This window comes from Mesoplodon densirostris, chromosome 4 (assembly GCF_025265405.1).
Source record: "Mesoplodon densirostris isolate mMesDen1 chromosome 4, mMesDen1 primary haplotype, whole genome shotgun sequence".
NCBI classification, from domain to species: domain Eukaryota; kingdom Metazoa; phylum Chordata; class Mammalia; order Artiodactyla; family Ziphiidae; genus Mesoplodon; species Mesoplodon densirostris.
This window is the reverse complement of record NC_082664.1, coordinates 108,031,074-108,052,107: the sequence shown is the minus strand read 5'-3', so window position 1 is coordinate 108,052,107 and position 21,034 is coordinate 108,031,074. Positions and strand designations below refer to the sequence as shown.

At 35.0% G+C, this 21,034-nt stretch overlaps 1 protein-coding gene across 1 annotated transcript in view; it reads right to left on the bottom strand.

Annotated features, from left to right (window-relative positions):
* LRRC28 (leucine rich repeat containing 28) overlaps positions 1-21,034 on the bottom strand; it is a 206,049-nt gene that overhangs the window by 172,041 nt on the left and 12,974 nt on the right. Inside the window, exons 3-5 of the mRNA XM_060095096.1 lie at positions 14,185-14,225; positions 1,277-1,314; positions 474-611 (exon numbers count right to left, since the gene is read on the bottom strand). Of these exons, the coding sequence (XP_059951079.1) occupies positions 474-611; positions 1,277-1,314; positions 14,185-14,225 (217 nt within the window). The remainder of the gene's footprint in view (positions 1-473; positions 612-1,276; positions 1,315-14,184; positions 14,226-21,034) is intronic.

The window sequence follows — 21,034 nt, the reverse complement described above, 5'->3', positions numbered from 1 at the left end:
ATTCTAGGACTCAAACTTAAATTCTGCTACTAAATTCTAGTATGATTTCACATTAAATCCAAGTTAATGTACATCATTTACCTCACTAGAGAATGAGAGAAAACACTGTATGTATCTGCTTTTTGGACACTAAAATGCAACGTTCATATAAATTCTCCTATGTGAAATTCAGAACTGAAGTAGCTTTTGGTACAAATATTTCACGAGGACAGTGATTTGAAGGAGCATTGATACCAATGCACAACTGTAATAATTGTAGCTGAAAAACATAAATGCCACCTTCTCATACTTGCATCAAGAAAAAGACTCTGAGTCATATTTCATCCACATTCCTTAGTGTCATCTTCAAACAAGTAGACAATCAAATACTTACAAATATATCTAAAGCCCACTGCCTAAACACAAAGTAAGAAATATTAATAAAAATAGACTTGTAATATACAAGAAGCTCGTGTGCTACAGACTATGATTACCTGGAGGTAGGAATTGCAGTTGGTTATTAGCTAATCGAAGATGACGTAAAGCTCTCAGACGACCAATTTCTGGGCAAACAATTTCTAAGGCATTGTCACTAAGATCCAAACACTGTAGTTTTACAAGGGACCCAATGGCTTCGAAGAGAAAAGAAGGGTAAAAGCATGATTAATTTGACCCAAGTGTTTTAACACCAAACTTTAATGCAAGTACTCCAAGTTTAAATATTTTAATGCTTAATATCCCTGTCTCCAGGGTTGACATAATAGTAAAAACATATATCAAACTAAAATTTTTAAAAAATTTTATTACAGTATAGTATCAAACTAAATTTTATGAAGTGATAACACTTCTACCTTGATATAAAGTAAGTTTAAAAAGAGCACGAATAAAAATGTTAAAACAATGTAAAAATTACTTGAATAAATAATTCATGAAATGATATATAAAGTCTTTTTTATCTAACCAAAATGCTTAACTGGATTTATTAAACTTAAAAGTTATCATTTTATTATTTACCCAATGACAGTTTATCTGATAATAAATTTTTACCTAACCATTATAACCATTTTAGACTTCTTAAATTTAATTTAATCGTAACAGTTAACTGGATTACTAATTAGAGGGAAAAAAGCTTTGAAACTAATAAAGATGCTCTATAATTAAAATTCCCTAATTTTCCAACAAAAATTGGTTTAAAGAGACAATCTGTTCTACTATTATAAACTACAATAACACTATACTATCTGTTCTACTATTTAAACTATAGCACCTACTAACTAAAAACTTGAAGTGCACTTACCTTCCGGAACCACAACTATGTTATTTGAGTGAAGATACCTAGAGGAAAAGAAGGGAAAAAACAGCTGTTATCATTCAGTACTTCTGCTAGATAATCACTCTGTAAAATGCTCACTTAGAGATTTATCAAATATAAAGGGACCAGATTTTCTTTCATACCCTACTCTAAATGTGTAACACAAAATATATGGTCATCATGGATAATTAATAATACTTTGAGAATAATATTGTATGCTAGAATTGCAAATATTAAAACTATTTGCTAATTTAGTTGCTATTTTAAAATTAAAACATACACAATAAAGTATTTTTTTCAACCTCATAAAACAAATTACTAGTTTCTCTAGTTCATTTTAAACTATTCAGGTTTTCAAAAAAACATCTATTGTGTAAAGAAAAGTCAACACCTATTGTGTAAAGGAAAATGCAACTTTTAGTTTTTAAAGGATAACTTCACAAAATAATCAAAGATATTTCAAGCCAGTATGGAGAACCAAAAATGAAGCGATTAAATACTCATCATTTATGATATCTGTAGAAATATTCAACTGTCAAGATACAGAATATATTTCACAGCAAGAGGAATTTTGTAAATAAGAAATCAAATTCTTTTCTTAGAAAAAAAAAAGTCTACCCGCTGACAAGTCCAGGCAAGTCTAAGTAAATAACATTCCCCACTGAAGTATCTTTAGCACTCTCTGGTGGAGACTTCATGCAATGGTCGGCAGCCAACTATTCAGAGCAAAACAACAGTGACCAATGAAAATCACATAATAATAATTTTAAAAATAAATTTAGATCATTGATTTTGAGACCAGAGAACTAGATTTTGATAAACTATTTTCAAACCTGTTGTCTTATTTATTATACCTCATAATCACTCTTCATATAATATATTTTAAATAGAATTTAAAATTTTGCTTCTATATATTTTAGCCTAATATCAAATGTTAAAATTTCAATGACACAGAATAAGAAAGATACAAAATTAATAAATTTAAGAAGATTTTTATATGCTGGATTAAATCAATTTTGTGTAGGTATTAACTTGCTGGGCCTAACACAATTTAAACAATTACACCATTCTATGATTCATTTTATTCCTTGCTTTGTGTATACAGAATGATTCCATATTTTACTTTTTTTAGAATGTTTCCATATCTTAAAATCAATATTCTTTAAACATTACTTTTAGGAAGAAATATCTAACTACTTTAACAGATTACTCTAAAAATTCTTTATGCCGAAAGACTATATATATGTAAGTGTACACACACATTTGCATGTATTACACAAAAGGCAGAGTGCCTAGACACCAAAATAGATAACTGATTTTTCAGTAATCCACACAATTTTTGCCTCAACTCCAATTCTACCTACAAAAAAGGACCTTAAAACGTCCAAGTCAAAATATGAACTAAAGTACCATTATCATTAAAATCAAAAAGTTTATTTTAGCATATTAAATTTATCTACATTATAATGAAAAGCAGTAAATGGTAGTTTAGAATGTTCTCAATCCTGACTACACATTAGAATCACCAGTGGTCTAGATGTCCAAGGCCATCTCAACTCAAGTTGTTCTGATGTGCAGCTGATGAAGAATCATCACTGGTAAAGTGGATCAGAGTAGGTTCTGGAGCCAGACTGCATGTACCTTAATATCTATGTGACTGGGGAAAATTACTGACCTTTTTACTTTCTTAATCTACAGAAGTAGAGGATAACAGCACCAACAACATAGGGATGCTGTGAGGATTAAATGAATTAATAAATGTAAAGCCCTTAGAACAGAGTTCCATGAATGCCACTGTTATAATTATTATTGTTATCACAAGTCATTTGTAATCAAAGGCTTATTAGCAATTTTAAGTCACTTCTCTCTACTTAATTTTTGTAATTTCAAGGTAGTTAAAATGTTGGTGTTTTGACGTAACTGGTTTTCATCATGTTATTCTTCTACTCAAATAATGCAGGAACTCTCATTCACTGCTGCTGGGAATGCATGACTGTACAGCCACTTTGGAAAATGGTTTGGCAGTTTTTTAATAAAATTAAATATAGATATTTACTTAATAGTAATATGGCAATGTCAGCTTCTTAGTCTTGACAAATGTTCAATGAAATTGTAAGATGTTAACAACAGGAGAATCCTGGGCATACTGGAACTCTGTACTTTTTATCTTTACAGCTTTTCTGTAAATAAAAACTGCTCCAAAATAAAAAAAAAATTTTATTAAAGGAACAAGACTTATACTTCCAGCCATGATGAAATAATAAGGACCAGATTTACCTAATTGCTATAAGCAACAAGAAAACCAGATGAAATATATGAAACAATTATTTTCAAATACTGACAAGAGGCAACTAGTACTATGTTCCCTGAGAGAGAAGAAACAAGTGAGGTGAGCCACACAATGTCCACAGATTTATGCCTGGAGGCAAATTGTGCACTGTGGTACAAAAATGGGATCCCAAACAAAGAATGGAAGTCTCACTGAGTTATGAAGAAACATATCAGAGTTCAGGGAACCTGAGGCAGCTGGAAGTTGTGGGTACAGTTCTGGAGGAGAGGGCACTACTGAAAAAAAAACTTCAAGGGATCCTTTGACTCTTAGCTGAATTCTAAAATGCACTCCAGTCAACAAGTAACTGAAAACCTATCAGCTGAACAGTCCACAGAGCTCATACAGGGCTAGAAAGCATTCAAGCTCTGAGAAGCAAGTGTACCAAACCCTTGTTGATCACTTGGTGCATTTAAACGAGATTCTAGAAAGGTCCTGTGTGGGTAATAGGGCTAAACTATCCCTTTAGTAGAAGTTACTCTAGCCCTGTCCTAACAAGCATAAAGACAGGCCATGAAAGGATCAAATTAAATTGCAAATAACCGCAAGCCAGAACAAACCACAAAAAGGAAGACAACAAAGTGTAGACACAATAAAGTATTCATAAGGCCCAGCATCTAATCAAAAAGTGCTAAGAATTAGGAAAATGTGACCAATAACCAGGATAAAAAACAGTTAATACAAATGGAACCAGTATGACACAAATGATGGAATTAGCAAATAAGAACTTTAAAACAAAACAACTATAACAACTATATTCGGGTATTCAAAGAAAAATATAAACATTGTGAGAGAAATGTTAACATATAAACAAGAACCAAATAGAGCTTCTAGAGATCAAATATACAACAAACTAAGTGAAAATGTCACTAGGTTGGATTAACAGCTTATTAGATACTGAAGAAGAAAATACTACCAATCCTGAAGACAGAGAAATAGAATTTGTCCTAACTGAAGTACACTAAAAAAAAAAAAAAAGGCTGAAAAGAATAGAACTGAACAGTGTGTCAGTGATTATGGGACCATATTAAACTAACAAACATGTAAGAGTCCCAGAAACAGGGACCAGAGATAAGGGTATAGAAATAAATATCTAAAGAAATATATTTTAAAAATCCAAATTTGATGCAAACTATAAAGACACAAACCCAAGAAGCTCAATGAATGTCAAGGATAAAGAAAAAGAAAACCACAACAAGGTACATCAAAATCAAATCCCTGAAAACCAATAGAGGAATCAGAAATTCTTCAAAGTAGCCCAAGGAAAAAAGACACATTACATACTGAGGAAGAAATACAGGAATGTCAGCAGATGTCTCTTCAGAAAGTATGCAAGCCAGAAGACAATGAACACCGTGAAAATGTTGAAAGAAAAAAAGTAAATGGCAACCAAGAACTCTAATTCCAGAAGGCAAAATATACACATTTCAGAACTATGAAGATGAAGGTAAAGCAAAAAACTATACAACTTTTAGAGAAAAGAAGCAGGAGAAAATCTTCAGGGCCTAGGACTAGACAAAGTTCTTAAATTTGACACTAAAAACATGATACATAAAAGCAAAAATTGATAAAGTGGAACTCATCGAAATGTAAAACTTCTGCTCTACAAAAAACATGAAAATAGAAGTTATACAGAGGGAGAAAATATTTGTAAACAACCTATACAACCAAGGACTGTTTTCTAGAATATGTAAAGAACTCTTAAAAGTCTTACAACTAAAGAAAAATATCCAAATAGAAAATGAGCAATAGACATGAACAGACATTTCACAGAAGAAAAGATAAAGATCACAAGTACTTGAAAAGATGTTAAATTAACGTTATTAGCCATTAGAGAAATACAAATTAAAACCATAATTAGATAAAACCACACATCTATCTGAATGACAAAAATTAAAAATAATGACAACAAAATAATGCCAGTGAGATGTGGAGAAACTGGAACAATCACACATTGCCGGGGGAGAGTGTAAAATGGTACAGCCAACCTGGGAAATTGTTTGGCAGTTTTTAATGAAACTACAAATTCAGATCAAAAGTGGCAGAGTAAGGACCTCCAAAAATTCTTTTTTGTAAAATCAACAATAATATTGGCAAAAGTTATCAGAAGCTACATGTACAGAACTCTGGAAATTAACCAAAGACTTGCAGTAATGCAGGGAGGGTTTATGTAAGAAAAATGGCAAAAATCTCAGTAAGAAGACTAAGCTGTGAACTTTGGTGTATTTTTACTTGCCCCAGTCCTATACCCTACTCTCCACCTCTGCAGAAGCCTGGAAAATCACTTTGCTTTTCACTTCAATTGCAGTAGCCTGGCTAGTACCTAAAGGGGCAGAACAAAGTTGGAGTTCAATTCCAGAGAACTGTCATTTGACTGTCTCATGGATCTCTGAAAGACCCCACTTGCAAGGCTGTTTTTAATTTGATCTGACTAGAAGCTTGCCCAGCACAAAAACCCTTTCCCCAGTTGAGATAAATTACAGGCAATTGTTTAACTTCACTGGTGCCTGAGGCACTAGATAACAGCTGGAGCAAACAACAGACAACCAAAAACCTTAAATGAAAAAGTTGGGGAAGGAGACTTCCAGAGGAACTTTGAAAAACTCTGACATATTTCTAGAAATCTAGAAGGTCACATGCATGCCCAGAGCTTCACATATGCTCAGGAAAGACCTGAGAAGACCCTAAGCTCTCACCTCTGCTGGACTTGAAGCTCTACATAAGAAGTGAAGTCTAAGGCAAAGGTGTCAAGTGCCCAGCTGAGAGGGCAAAGCATGCTACAATACATATACAGAGACCCTCAGCAAGGACTGGGAGACTTAGCAGATTCAGGTAGGTAAGGAAATCTCTGCTTGATCATTAACTGACCACTAAGGTAACTGAGCACAAGAACAACACAAAGATGTCTCGTCTCATCACTTCTATTCAACATTCTATGTTCTAGCCAGGGCAACTAAGCAAGAAAAAGAAATAAAAGGCATACAGATCAGAAAAGAAGAAATACAACTCTTTATTGGTAGATGACTTGATCTTATATATAGAAAATCCCAAGGAATTCAACAACAAAAAAGAGCTAATGAATGAGTTTGGCAAGGTTGGAGGATATAATATCAATATACAAAAATCAACTGTATTTTTATATACTAGGCACTGAACAATTCTAAAGTGAAACTAAGAATATAGTTCTTGGGCTTCCCTGGTGGTGCAGTGGTTGAGAGTCCCTGCCCATGCAGGGGACACGGGTTCGTGCCCTGGTCTGGGAAGATCCCACATGCCGCAGAGCGGCTGGGCCCGTGAGCCATGGCCGTTGAGCCTGTGCGTCTGGAGCCTGTGCTCCGCAACAGGAGAGGCCACAACAGTGAGAGGCCCGCGTACCGCAAAAAAAAAAAAAAAAGAAAGAATATAGTTCTATGTACAATAGCATCAAAAAGAATAAATCTAACAGAAGAAATTCAGTATTTTTACACTGAAAAGTGTTCAATGTTCAAATTTTAAAACTGTTGAAGGAAACTGAAGACCTAAATAAATAGAAAGATATCCCACATTCAAGGATTAGAAGACATAATACTGTTAAGATGGCAATAATCCACAAACTGATGTAAAGATTCAGTGTAGTCGTTATCAACAATCACATTTGGCTTTTTTTTTTTTTTTGCATGAATTGACAAGTGGGTCTTAAAATTCACATGGAAATGCAAGGGATTTAGAATGGCTAAAACAATTTTGAAAAATAAGGATAATGTTGGAGGATCCATACTTCTCAATTTCAAAACTTACTACAAAGCTAGAGTAATCAAGTCTGCATGGTACTGGCAAAAAGATAAAACATACAGATGAATGGAACAGAAGTGAAAATCCAGAAACATGCCCATGTGTCTATGGTCAACTGATTTTTAACAAACATGCCAAGACAATTCAATGCGGAAAGAGTAGCCTTCTCAATAAATGGTGGTGAGATAACTGGATATCCCATGCAAAAACAGAACATAGACTTCTACATCACATCATATGCAAAAATTAACTCAAAATGGATCAAAGACCTAAATGTAAGAGCTAAAATTATACAACTCAAATAAGAAAAGAGGGGTAAACCTTCATGACATTGGATTAGAAAGTTTCTCAGACATGATAACAAAACACAAGCAACCAAATAAAAATTTATCAAGAAAGTGAAAGATAAACCACAGAATGGAGAAAATATTTGCAAATCATATATATCAGGGGTCCCCAACCCCCAGGCCACAGACCAGTACTAGTCCGTGCCCTATTAGGAACCAGGCCACACAGCAGGAGGTAAGCAACAGGCGAGCAAGAGAAGCTTCATCTGCCGCTCCCCATTGCTCCCCATTGCTTGCATTACCACCTGAACCACCTGCCCCCACCCCATCCATGGAAAAACTGTCTTCCCCAAAACCAGTCCTTGGTGCCAAAAAGGCTGGGGATTGCTGATATATATGATAAGGGTCTAGTATACCAAATACATAGAACACTCTTAGGTAATAATTTTTAAATGGACAGCAGATTTGAATATATTTCCCCAAAGAAAATATACAAATGGCCAATAAGCACAGGAAAAGACATCATTAGTCATTAGAAAAATACAAATGAAAGCTACAAGATACCAATTCACACCTATTAGGGAGTTACAAGGAACTGGGGGAGGGGAATGACTATTGATGGGTTTCTTTTGGGGCGATGAAAATGTTCTGGATTAGACAATGATAATGGTTGCTCAACCTTGTTTATATACCAAAACCACTGGACCATACACTTTAAAAGTGTATGATTAAAATTTTATGGTATGTAAATTATATCTCAATTTAAAAAATGAAACATGCAATTTCCATGTGACTCAGCAATTACATTCTTAAGCATTTATCTCAGAGAAATGAAAACTTATTCACACACAAAAAACCATGTATGTGAATGTTCATAGCAGCTAAAATTTCATAATAGCTAAAAACTGGAAACAACCAATATGTCCTTCAATAAGTGAGTGGATGAACAAACTCCATTACATCCATACTGTGAAATATAACCCAACAACATAAAGGAACTATTGGTACATGCAACAACTTAAATAGATCTCAAGGAAATTATGCTGAATGAAAAAAAAAGCCAGTCCTGAAAGGTTATATACTATATGATTTATATAACATAAATTAAAATGACAAAATCATAGAGATGGAGAACAGAGTAGTAGTTGCCAGGGTTTGGGGGACAGGGGGAATGTGATTATAAAAGGGTAGAAAATGATGAAAACTGAATAATATCAATGGATTGTAGCAATGTCAATTTCCTGGTGGTAATCTTATACTGTAGTTATACAAGACATGTACACCGGCAGAACCTAAAAGAGTACACAAGGATGTTTACGTATTATTTCTTATGATTATGTGTGACTACCATTATCTCAAAGTAAAAAGTTTAATTTTTAAAAAAGGAGAAATAAAGACTTTTTTCAGGCAAACCAAATCTGAGAGAATATAGGAATTAATATAAAAGACATTTTTTCTCATTTTTAAATTTCTTTAATTAACAATTTAAATTCAAAATTATAATAGTGTATTTTGTCAGTTATCAATTTTGTCTCTCAGCTCCAAATCTACCTGCTATGCCATATTGGAGCTGGACCCTGTCAAAATTTCTCCTTTGCCAACTGATCTAATGTTAGGCCTAATGTTATCAAAAGAGGGTACTGGAGTGACTGCAAGATGAGAGCAGCAGGAAGGCATTTCCCCTCTGGGTCCAGTCCCCTTTCAATTTTTTATTCAGCACACAGCCAAGGCCCAGTAGCCCTCTTGGACAACCTTAAACCACATTCTCAAAGTGACCATGAAGTCACTTTTGTGGCATCTCAGGCTATTATCCTCAGGCCACACTCTCCCCATCCAACAATGCACTTCTATAAAGAACTTCAGTTGGCCTCAAGCAACTGTCTTCCCACACTGTGGCTACTTCTACGTTAGCTCTGCCACGCTCTCAGGCAATTGCCTCCTCCCCACCAGTCAGACTGCTTCTAATAGATCAGCTCTACATTACCAACACCGTCCTGCAACAGTGAGCTCATATTACAGATCTGCTCTGGCCTAACCAGATGGCAAGGTTCTTCACCACCAGAGCACTGTATATTTTGTAGCAGCCACATCTTCTTTGAAGAAGTCTAATCTCAGCCTAGGTTAGGGGCTCTCCTAAGTCTTTAGTTCCTTCATTGTCTACTTTCTCTTGGTCCAGATCTACTTTTTTGTACTTACTAATTAATTATGAATACCATGGAGTCCTCTTTTACCTCTTTTAGTAGTTAATAACATTTTACTAGTTAACAATTCTTTATATTAATTCTCTCTGCTTAAATTAGGGGTATGGTTTCTATCTCCTAACTGGACCCTGATTGATATATACATGGTTTATACATACATAGATCTATCTCTCTCACAACACTCACACACATGTAAAACACAGGACAGTAGCACAAAGGATAGAAGCGATGAACTGAAAGTATTGATCTAAGGTTCTTATATTAAATGTGAAGTAGTATATTATGTGAAGGTAGATTATAATAGGTTAAAGAAACATAATATAAACCTTTCAACATTGAAATGAAGTAGAGTTAATAAATCAATAATGGTAGTAAAATTTAATCCTAAATAACACAAAAATAATTTAAAAGAAGAAAAGTAAAGAGGGAAAAAATAACAAAGAACAACTGGGACAAACAGAAGACAAATTGTTAAGTTGGTGAACTTAAATTCAATCATATCAGTAATCATATTAAACATAAACAGTCTAAACACTCCAGTTAAATGAGCCAGATTGTTAGACTGGTCAAAATCAAAGAACCAACTAATGTTGACCTCAAGAAACCCACTTGAGTTATAAAGGCAGAAACAGATTAAAATAAAAGAATGCAAGTTCTAATTCCAGTACAGCAGAATAAACTCCTACTGGACCAATCCTCTAGCAACTAAAACACTGAACAACACACACAGACAAAATGAACCTAAGGCACTGCAAGAGTAAACAAAAAAGCCAATTCTGAAGGAGAGTCAAAACTTACAAGAAAGAATGGCACTGGGTGAGTCTGAGTTTCATTTAAAAAAAAAAAAAAAGCATTTAGTCTAAGGAAGATACAGTTATCACAAAAAATGGCTAAAATTCCAATAGAAAACTGTAGTCTTGCTAGCCTAAAGGAGGATAGAGTTCAGGGCAACCGTGGCCCCTGACAAATAAAGGGAGAATACCAGAAAAAAAAAAAAAAAAAAAAGCCAGGGAGGGAAACCCCAAATCCTATGTATAAACTTTGCCTAAATCAGTGGCTGACTGCAAAACCATTTACATGTGGAAGAACTACAACTAAAGATAAAAGAACCAGACTGAGATTTCAGCTGCCTTCCAAGAGGCTGTTTACTGCTTGAGTCAAACCAGGTAAGTTAATCACTGAAATATTGGGCTGGCCGGAAAGTTCGTTCAGGTTTTTCCATAAGATGTTATGGAAAAACCCAAACAAACTTTCCAGCCAGCCCAATAAAAACATCAACACTCTTTGATGAAATATAACAGATTCCAGTCTCCAAAACATACGTCCTCATTTGTTAGAATATAATCTAAAACTACTCAGTATATGAAAACCCAGAAAAATGTCAACAACAACAATGGATAGCAACCTCAAGAAAAGACAGCAACCTCAGGAGACAGTCAAATACTTTTAAAGGGCTCAAAGAAATAAAAACCGTCAAGTTACAATTCAACAGCCATTGTATAGATAATTCAGTGTGGAGTCTTATGGTGCAATCTTCTTCATCTTCATGATTGTTTCACCTTTTTGCCTGAAGCCCCCAAGAATTTTTCCTTTAGCTTTAAAGTCTGAAAAAACCTTTGAAAAAATTTCACACCCATTACTAACAAAAAAATCTTGAGAAAATAGGAATTAATAGTGTGGTAAGTAGCCCCTAGGATGGTCCCCAATGATCTCTGCTACCTGGCATTCAGGACCTTGGGTAATAGCCTCCCCTTGAGTGTTCATTAGATCTAGTGGCTCCCTTCTAAAGGACAGATATAGTAACAGTGACAGGATGCCACTTCCACGATTAGGTCAGAAAGAGACTATGGCTCCTGTCTTGTATACCCTCTCTTGCTCTTCTGCTTGCTCACTCTGATGGAAATCAGCTGCCATGTTGTGAGCAACATAACAGAGGCTAAGTGTCAAGGAACTAAAGGAGTTCTCTGGCCAACAGCCAGCTAGGAACTGAGGCCCTCAGTCCAACGAACTGCAAGAAATTGGTTGAATCCTGCCAAACAACCACATGAGTGAACACAAAACAGGATCTTTCTTCAGTTGAGCTTTCAGGTAAGTCAGCAGCCCTGGGCAACAATCTTGATTAGAGACTTGAAAGAGACACTGAAGCAAAGGCACCCAGCTAAGCCAAGCCCAGACTCTGGACCTTCAGAAAATATCAGAGAATAAGTGTTTATTCTTTTAAGCACCCCTACATTTTAAGCAAGTACATTTTGGGTAATCTGTTAAGCAGCAATAGATTACTAACATAGATGGATATTTACTGAACACAAAAGAATTGTGTTAACTGTAAAGCCAGCATCTTTCTTAGTGGGGAAAACCTGGAGGTATTCCCACTAAGGTCAGAAAGATGACAAGGATGCCCACTACCTCAAGTACAATTTCACACTGCTCTGGAGAGGGAGTAGCCAATGCAATCAGAATAGAGAAGATAATTAAAGATTTTGAAAAGAAGAAATAACACTGTCTGTATTTTCAGACATGAGAATATACCTGGAAAACTCTGGAGAATCAATGATAAAACTAACTCAAACAATAAAAGATTTCAGGGAGGAGCAAGATATAAAGTTAACATGCAAAAACCCATAGTGCTCCTATATACAAAAAATAGCCAGTTAGAAGATATACCAGATAAGAAAAATCATTTACACAGCAAAAAAAATAAATATTTAGGAACAAACTATTAGAAATGTTCAAAATCTATATGAAGAAAAATATAAAGCACCTATTAAGGACAGAAAAGTAGGCCTAAAAAAATGTTAAGTCATCCTTGTTCTTGGAAATACACACTGAAGTATTTAAGGGTAAAGAACCATGATGTATGTAACTTTTTCTCAAAAGCTTCAGAAAAAAAATACACATATAATATGTATAAAGAGAATGAGAGCAAAAACTTGATAAAGCAAACGGGGTAGAACATCGCAAAAGATGTTTAAACTGAACCTAATCCAGAGGAAACAATCAGACAAATCCAGACATCTACTTCAAAAAGATATTTTTGGGGGAAAATTGGGATAATTTAAATACGAACTATATATTAGATGATATTATTGAATTAATATTACTTTTCTTAGGCCTAAAAACAATACAATTATGTGCAAAAATGTCTTTATTCTTAGGAGATACATACTAATGTATTTAGGGGTAAAGTATCATAATGTGTGTGAGACAGGGAGAGAAGGAAGGTGAAGGGAGAAACTGAGAGTAAAGAGAGGGTAGGAAAGGCAAAGAGAGAAAGGAAATGTGGCAAAATGTTAACTGGTTAAATTTAGGTGAAGACTGAACAGTTGATCCTTGAACAACACGGGTCTGAACTACACAAGTCCATTTATACTGATTTTTTTTTTCAACAAGTACCTACTACAGTTCTATACCATCTGAGGTTGGGTGAGTCCACAGATGTGGAACTGTGGATATGGAGGGCCGACTACAAAGTTATACTTGGATTTTCAACTATGAGGGAGTGGTACCTCTAACCCCCATGTTGTTCAAGGATCAACTGTATGGATGCTCATTGTACAATGCTTTCAACTTTTTTGTTGGTTTGAAATTTTTTTAAATAAAAGGATGGATAAAAAAAGAAAACGACAGAGACTCCCGGCTTATAGATGAAGGTAAAGTTAGCTTTCCCTACTTTACCTCCTGAAAATCATGCCAAATAATAAAAGGAACATGGAAAGGTGATGCAAATTCCTCCTTCAACAGAATTAGACAGGTAGAAAGAAAGGGAAATACAAGATATTGAAATTTCTTATCTTCCTTAGTGAATAGATACTTGAAGATGATGTACTAAAAAACAAAGGTGTAAACATTATTTAGTATTATGGACGTAAATCATCAACAGAACTAAAACAAATGTAGGCTGTAAGGAAGGGGGCTTTTACTCTATATTTTAAATATTTTATACCATCAGACTGTTTATATCAGTATCACATGTAGTAGTAGTAACAATAATAATAATAAATATTCCCAATTACATGGACTATCCAGAAGGATTCTGTGACAAAGATGCTGCACCCAGAAAAAAATGTATCTTTCATCACCTTCACTACCCTGAAGTAAGATATTTAAAACACAAATTTAAATAGTAAAATACTTTAAAATACTATTGGGTTTAGCAGAACCACAGGTCTACCTACATGAGCACCATGATCATAATACCAAAAAATAATAAATTAATATATTAAAATTGTATTTCCCATTATTTCAAATAACTTAAAATTATGTTCATTCTTGTCTTTTTAAAAAAATTTGAATAAGCAGACTCACAGTTCCACAAGGTTTGGAAGCTTCTGAGCAAGGTTTTCTGGCTGAAAATTAAAAACTCAGAATTAAATTTTATTTTTGAAAAATGTATAAACATTTCTAAGTAGCTTAAACACAAAGTACTACCTTTTGAAGGGCTGTAAATTTTCAGAAAATGTGAAAATAATAAATCAGCAGGTCTGGGTTTATACTTCCATAGACCATACTACAATTTAAATTTATACATTTGAACAGAAACCAGATCTCATACTCCACAATCATGGAAGAAATGAAAATGTTTTTAACAGACACAGACAGAGGGAATAACACTATGTGACGTCGGAGCCAGAGATTGGAGTGATGCAGCTGCAAAGTCAAGGAACACCGCTGGCAACCTCCAGAAGCTCAGAGAAAGGAAAAGATCCTTCCTCAGAGCCACTAGAAGAAACCAACCCAGCCAACACCTTGATTTTGAACTTCTGCCCTCCAGAACTGTGAGACAATCAATTTCTGTTATTTTAAGTCACATAGCCTGTGTAATTTGTTATAGCAGCCCTAAGAAAATAACACCTATCCCCCGCCAAACCAAAATCCCAAATTGCTCCTCAGAAGGAAGAAACTAAAATCCCAGGGGGCCGACATGAAGACCTAACTAAACTCAGGATAAAAAGAGTAAGCTGGAGCTCAGGTGGTCTAAGGGAGTGTCACATCTGGCCCAAGTTCTAAGTTCGGAGTAGGAGTGTGATGTGGCAGGGATAGGAAACTGGCCATTGGGAGGAGAGGAAGGGAGATGGGTCTAGGTCTCTTATACAGAGTCATAGCTCTGGAAGGACTGGCTATTCCATGAAAAGAATCCTAGAAAAATTCCACTCGTAGACTGAAAGCAGACTTCTCTCTGCTGGAGGCCCTGGGTAGAAGGAAAAGCCTCCTGTAAGTAACAGAAAGTCAGCCTGCATCTCTCACACATGCACATGCACACAGATACACATAAACACAAAAACAGGAGTTGTTAAAGCTAAAGGAGCACACTGAGTCAGGAGTAATTTTTTTTTTTATTCTACATTAAAACATACTGTAGAGTTAAGCTAAATATCAGTAATAAAGAATCAGGAATGACTTTTTAAAAGAAATTATGTCTAACATGAGGCTTGAAAGACAAATATAAATTATCAGAGGTTGCCATGGAGCGGGGAGGAGGAAAGTTCTGGTTAGCTTTGTAGGCACATGAAGCAACATATGAAAAGACAAAAAGAGAGAGAGGTATGTTTGGGAAATCAAAAATATATTTTTTTCCACTGTAACTCCCCAACAGTACTCATGACAAAGTCTTATATTTTCAAACACCTGTTATAAAAACAATTGTGTCAACAGAAAAACAAAAGTTTGGGGGACTATAAAGTTTTAGATTTGTAACAAATAATTTTTCTGACAGAAACTTATAAACAGTGATTATCATGAGGAAAAGGACCAGTGTTGCTATTCTCCATCTACTTTTTTATCATCTGAATCTTTAACAATGAGCATGTATGTCTTTTAAATTAAAAAAATTAAAATTTAAATTTAAAATGTAGTATTTAAATTGCTACATAATTGAGTAACCAATCATATGATATACAATTTAGGTTCTAAACACTCAATAAGAGAAATGCCATTAGTTTGGTATTTCTGGGCCATCGGGTATGAAGGTATATGATTTTGCAGAGAGTACCAAGGAACAGATCACTAAGGCCTTATATTTTATATTGAGGAAAAACTATTTTTAAAAATCTTGAACACAATGGAAATCCACTAGTTTATTTTAATCAAGGAAATAAAACTATTAATTTCATATAGGTATATTGATGTATTTAAATACTTAGCAACAGTATCCCAAGCTACTTACATATATAATATCCTCGCCCTTTTACAATAACCAAATAGCACTGAATATGAATACTGTTTATGAAGTCAATGAAACATTTATTGAGTTCCCACTTTTGATAAAACCACATTTTGTTTTCAAACGCTGAATGCTGATTCCCTTTCCCCCATGTTTTGACATCAATATCTGCAATGAGGTCCTTCATGAATGGTCTTTCCTTGAATGTTGCTCTTGGATCTGTCCAACTCCCCAAAATGTTTCTTCTAGTACTGGTGTCTCGCCTAGTAAGAGGAATATACACTTCCACTTATGGGCATACTTACAAAGCATTCCAGGCAAACTAAAGCACTCTGTGGGTGGTGGAGGGGAGGTAAGAGGCTTAATAGTTGTTCCTCTAAAAAGGAAAGGCTTGTCCAGAAAAGAAGTGGTATTAGACCCTGATCTAGTTTGATCTGCTACAATATCAGTATCATATCTGGTTAACTAAAGGACCCATGGTCATTCTTTCCAGATGCCTACTTGTCTCCATCAGACAGTATCACAATTTTTCTGTGACAAACTAGTTACCTCTTTGAGCTATTTAGCTACACACACAATTAAGCACTGAATAATGTTCCTGCTGCCATTAGTGCATCACTATGTCTTTATTAGTAAGTACCCTGTGTTTTAATTTAAAAATAAGCACACCAACCTTGAGAAAATTGTAGTTCATTAGAATACTGGGTTTTAAAAAACCCCAAGAGCCTGGTAAATAATCAGCCTGCTGCAAAGGCTGTGGCTGACACCTACTGGTGTTCTATAATACATTCTCTGCTTTCTAGTGGCACATTTTAGCAATGTAACTGAATAATATAAGAGAAATATTACACATTTTAATTTTTCTATTTCCATAGTTTATGAAAAGTGGGTAAGAGACTGGACAACTATACGTTAGCATCAACATTTTTGTTACTCTGTGGGTAACTAAGCTCTAATGCTGGATTACAGATGCCACACAAACTAGTTTACCTTGATCTATAGGATTTAGCCTATTAAGTTTTAAAATGTTTTTAAATTTTAAAATCCTGATAGACAAAAGTAATAACCTTAGGGCTTCCCTGGTGGTGCAGTGGTTGAGAGTCCGCCTGCCAATGCAGGGGACACGGGTTCGTGCCCCGGTCTGGGAAGATCCCACGTGCCGCGGAGCGGCTGGGCCCGTGAGCCATGGCCGCTGAGCCTACGCGTTCGGAGCCTGTGCTCTGCAATGGGAGAGGGCACAACAGTGAGAGGCCCACGTACCGCAAAAAAAAAAAAAAAAAAAAAGTAATAACCTTAAAGTCCCTTACAAAACTGTTATTTCTAATATTTCCTTCTTTTTCACAATTTTGACATACAAAAGTTTTAATAAACAACATGTACCCAAATTCCTTGAGTATGAATACTTCCTACTAAACTACTTAAAAATTGTTTTATAAATTAAGCCAAAATTCTCTTCATTAAATCTCATACTATCACTTAACTGAACAATTTTTTCTTTACAAATAATGTAAAGGTAAACTTCAGCAAGCACAGTTAGTATAAAATTTACCTCAAATTTTTGAATCAATGACGCTTTACCATGTCCTTTTACGGAAAACTTTCAACCCCCTTAAATGGGAATGTTTTAAAATTGTGTATCTTGGAACAAATATTTCAAATATGTTGCAAACACATGTTCAACCCTGTTCTCTTGTAGTGACTGTGCACTACTTACTTTCTTTTCTTCTCCTTCTGGGCAGCTGGTAGGATTACACTTCTCTCTTCAAGCTCGACATGGCTAAGTGACTTGCTTCAGTCAACGGAATTATGTCAAAGTAGAGGCCTTAGAGAGCTTGAGAATGAAAGGTCCACAGTGACCTTTATCAGCTTCCATCCCTGAGTAAAAATACCATGAACCAAAGTCCCCAAGAGATCTGAGAGAGTAGTGCAGCATGAATGAGAAATCAGTGTGCTGTTACAAACCACTAGGACTCAGGCTTCTGCAAAACCTGCTCCATCCAGCCTCTAACAACACATTTCAAAGAAGTCATGAATTAAGTGCATAGTTTTTACAGCAGTTCGAAAAAGTAGAATAAAGTCAGACTTCTACCACACACCATATAAAAAAGTTAACTAAAAATTAACTAAAAACGGATCAATGACTTATATCTAAGAGCTAAAACCATAAAACTCATAGAAGAAAACATGGGTAAATCTTCACGATCAGGGATTTGGCAATGGATTCACAGATATGAAACCAAAAGCAGGAGCAACAATAGAAAAAATGGATAAACTGGAATTCATCAAAATTTAAAATTTTTGTGCATAAAAGGACATTTCAAGAAAGTGAAAAGGCAACATATAGGAGAAAATATCTGCAAATCATATATCCAATAGGGGTCTAGCATTCAGAATATATAAAGAACACAAAAAACAAACAACCCAATTGAAAACAGGCAAAGGATTTGAAAAGACATTCTTTAAAGAAGATATGCAAATGGTCAAAAAGCACATGAAAAGACACCCAAATTCATTAGCATTAGGGAAATGCAAATCAAAACCACGATGAGGTACCACTTCAAAACCACTAGGATAGCCATAATTTGTTAAAAATATAAAATAACAACTATTGACAAGGATGTGGAGAAATTGGAACCCTTGTACATTGCTGGCAGTGATGTAAAGTGGTTCAGCCACCGTGGAAAACAGTTTGGCTGTTCCTCAAAAAGTTAAACATAGAATTGCCATAAGACTCCATAATTCCACTCCTATATATATACCCAAGATAATTAAAAACAGGTACTTAAACATGTACATGTACACCCATGCTCATAGCAGCACTGTTCATAATAACCATAAGGTGGGAACAGCCCAAATGTCCATCAATGGATTAACAGATAAACAAACTATAGTATACTCATACAGTGGAATCTAATTAAGTCATAAGAAGGAATGAAGGAATGATACATGCTACCACTTGGATGAACCTTGAGAACATTTTACTGAGTGAAAAGAAACCCTACACAAAAGGTGACATATTGAATGATCCCATTTATATGAAATATCCAAAATAGATAAATCCAGAGAGATAGAACACAGATTGCTGGTTGCAGGGCTGGGGTGTGGAGGGTAGTGGGGAGTAACTGCTTAATGGATAAGGGGTTTTCCTTTGGAGTCATGGATATGTTTGGAGCTAGAAAGAGGTGGTGGTTGTGCAACACTGTGAATATACTAAATGTCACTTAATTTTGCACTTTAAAATGGTTAATTTTACATTATGTCAATTTCACCTCAATAAATTATTTTTAATTTTAATAAAGTTAATAAAGTTTTGGTACTGAAGGCAAAAAGTACTTCATTCAAAATCCACCACAACATACTCAACAAGCTTTCTAGTTGGATTAATAATTTGGTGTCACTGCTTCTGGGCAAGCATACAGCAAGGGTTAAATACCATGTGGCTATATGAGAACAACTAAGGTAAACCTCTTTTACTACCAGGAATATTATTTCATTCCTCCTCCAGTATTTCTCCCTCTTTTATATATGCTATAGAGCAGGATCTCTCAGCAGGAAAGTCAGAAGCTCTGGCAGGCTAAGGGGAACAGAGAGAAATGAGCAGCACCACCTTTCCTTGTCCACAATAGCAGAAAGGCCCTCCACAGTCCTACTCACCATTTGCTCCCCAATGTCCCTTACCACTTACCCTCTTATGTCTTGGCTCACTTCCCATTAACTACTCATTTTCCTCTTTTAAAATTTCTCTCCAAATAAACATTAAGCAGACCAAAAGAGCATGAGCCTGTCTTAAACACTTGTCATATTTCCTTGGTGTTTCCAGGAGATAGAAAAACACAGCAGATTCTCAATATCTGCATCTACCATCATCAAAATCTCTGACGGTTAAATTCCTTTCTTCTGAAACGAGTGACACAAAGGAATGTTATTAACTATGGTTTTCATTTGAATTATCCTAGAAAGCCTGACGCACATTTTGGGAGGAGAGGGATGAGGGGAGGTGCTAGGGAGAGGGAGAAGGGGCAATAAGAAATGTGCTTAAGAGCATTAACAGCTCACTAACCCCTCCTAACAAGAGCTGTGCAATCACTGTTAGGTCAAGGACCACTAGAAGTTACCATTGACATCCTGTTTCCCAGCAAAAATGTAATGACTACACTGGGCAAATAATAAGTAATCTAGTCATAAGCAATACAAAAAGATAATCCCAAACATATGTCAGTGTTTTATGGGAAAATGCAAATTTTGATTATTTGGATATAAAAGCATAGCATCTTTAGGGTTTTTTGTTTATTTTCATGGTTCTAAAAGAAAAACAATGAAAAACCATGGCAAATACCCAAATTTCTTGGAATGCATCCATCAAAATAATCACAGATATTTTATGTCCCAAGTTCATTAAAACAAAAATTTCATTGGAAATTCACTGAATACAAGCATTACAAATATAAAAATAAAGCCATTTCAAAAGGTAAGGAAAGGGGGGGAAACTGAGGAAAGGAAAATTTTTCAAAATGTGGACAAGTTCTTTTGTTTCTAAAGTTGTCTTTGAGGTGTCTAAAAAGAATTCTGGGAAAGTTTTTCTTTGCAATTCTGTAGCATTAACACACTGGCAGTTTGACTTTCAGGATAAAAATGAGTTGCTACTACCAATTTTAAGGTATTCTTTTTTTTTTCAGTCACGCACAAATTCCGACAGAATTTCTACAATGATGGAAATATTCTCTAGCTACATGACCAATATAGTGGCCACTAGCCACATGTGGCCATTAAGCACTTAAAATGTAGTTATTGTGACTATGGAATTGAATTTTCAGTATTATTTTGTTATATCAATAATTTAAACATTAGTACCACACATAACTAGTAGCTATCATGTTAGTGCAAAATTTATATCATTACACTCACTACCAATTTTTCACTTAAAATCAGCTCTTTTAGATATAAAACATAAAAGAACTACTTAACTGCATGAATGATAAAATTTTTAGATTATTT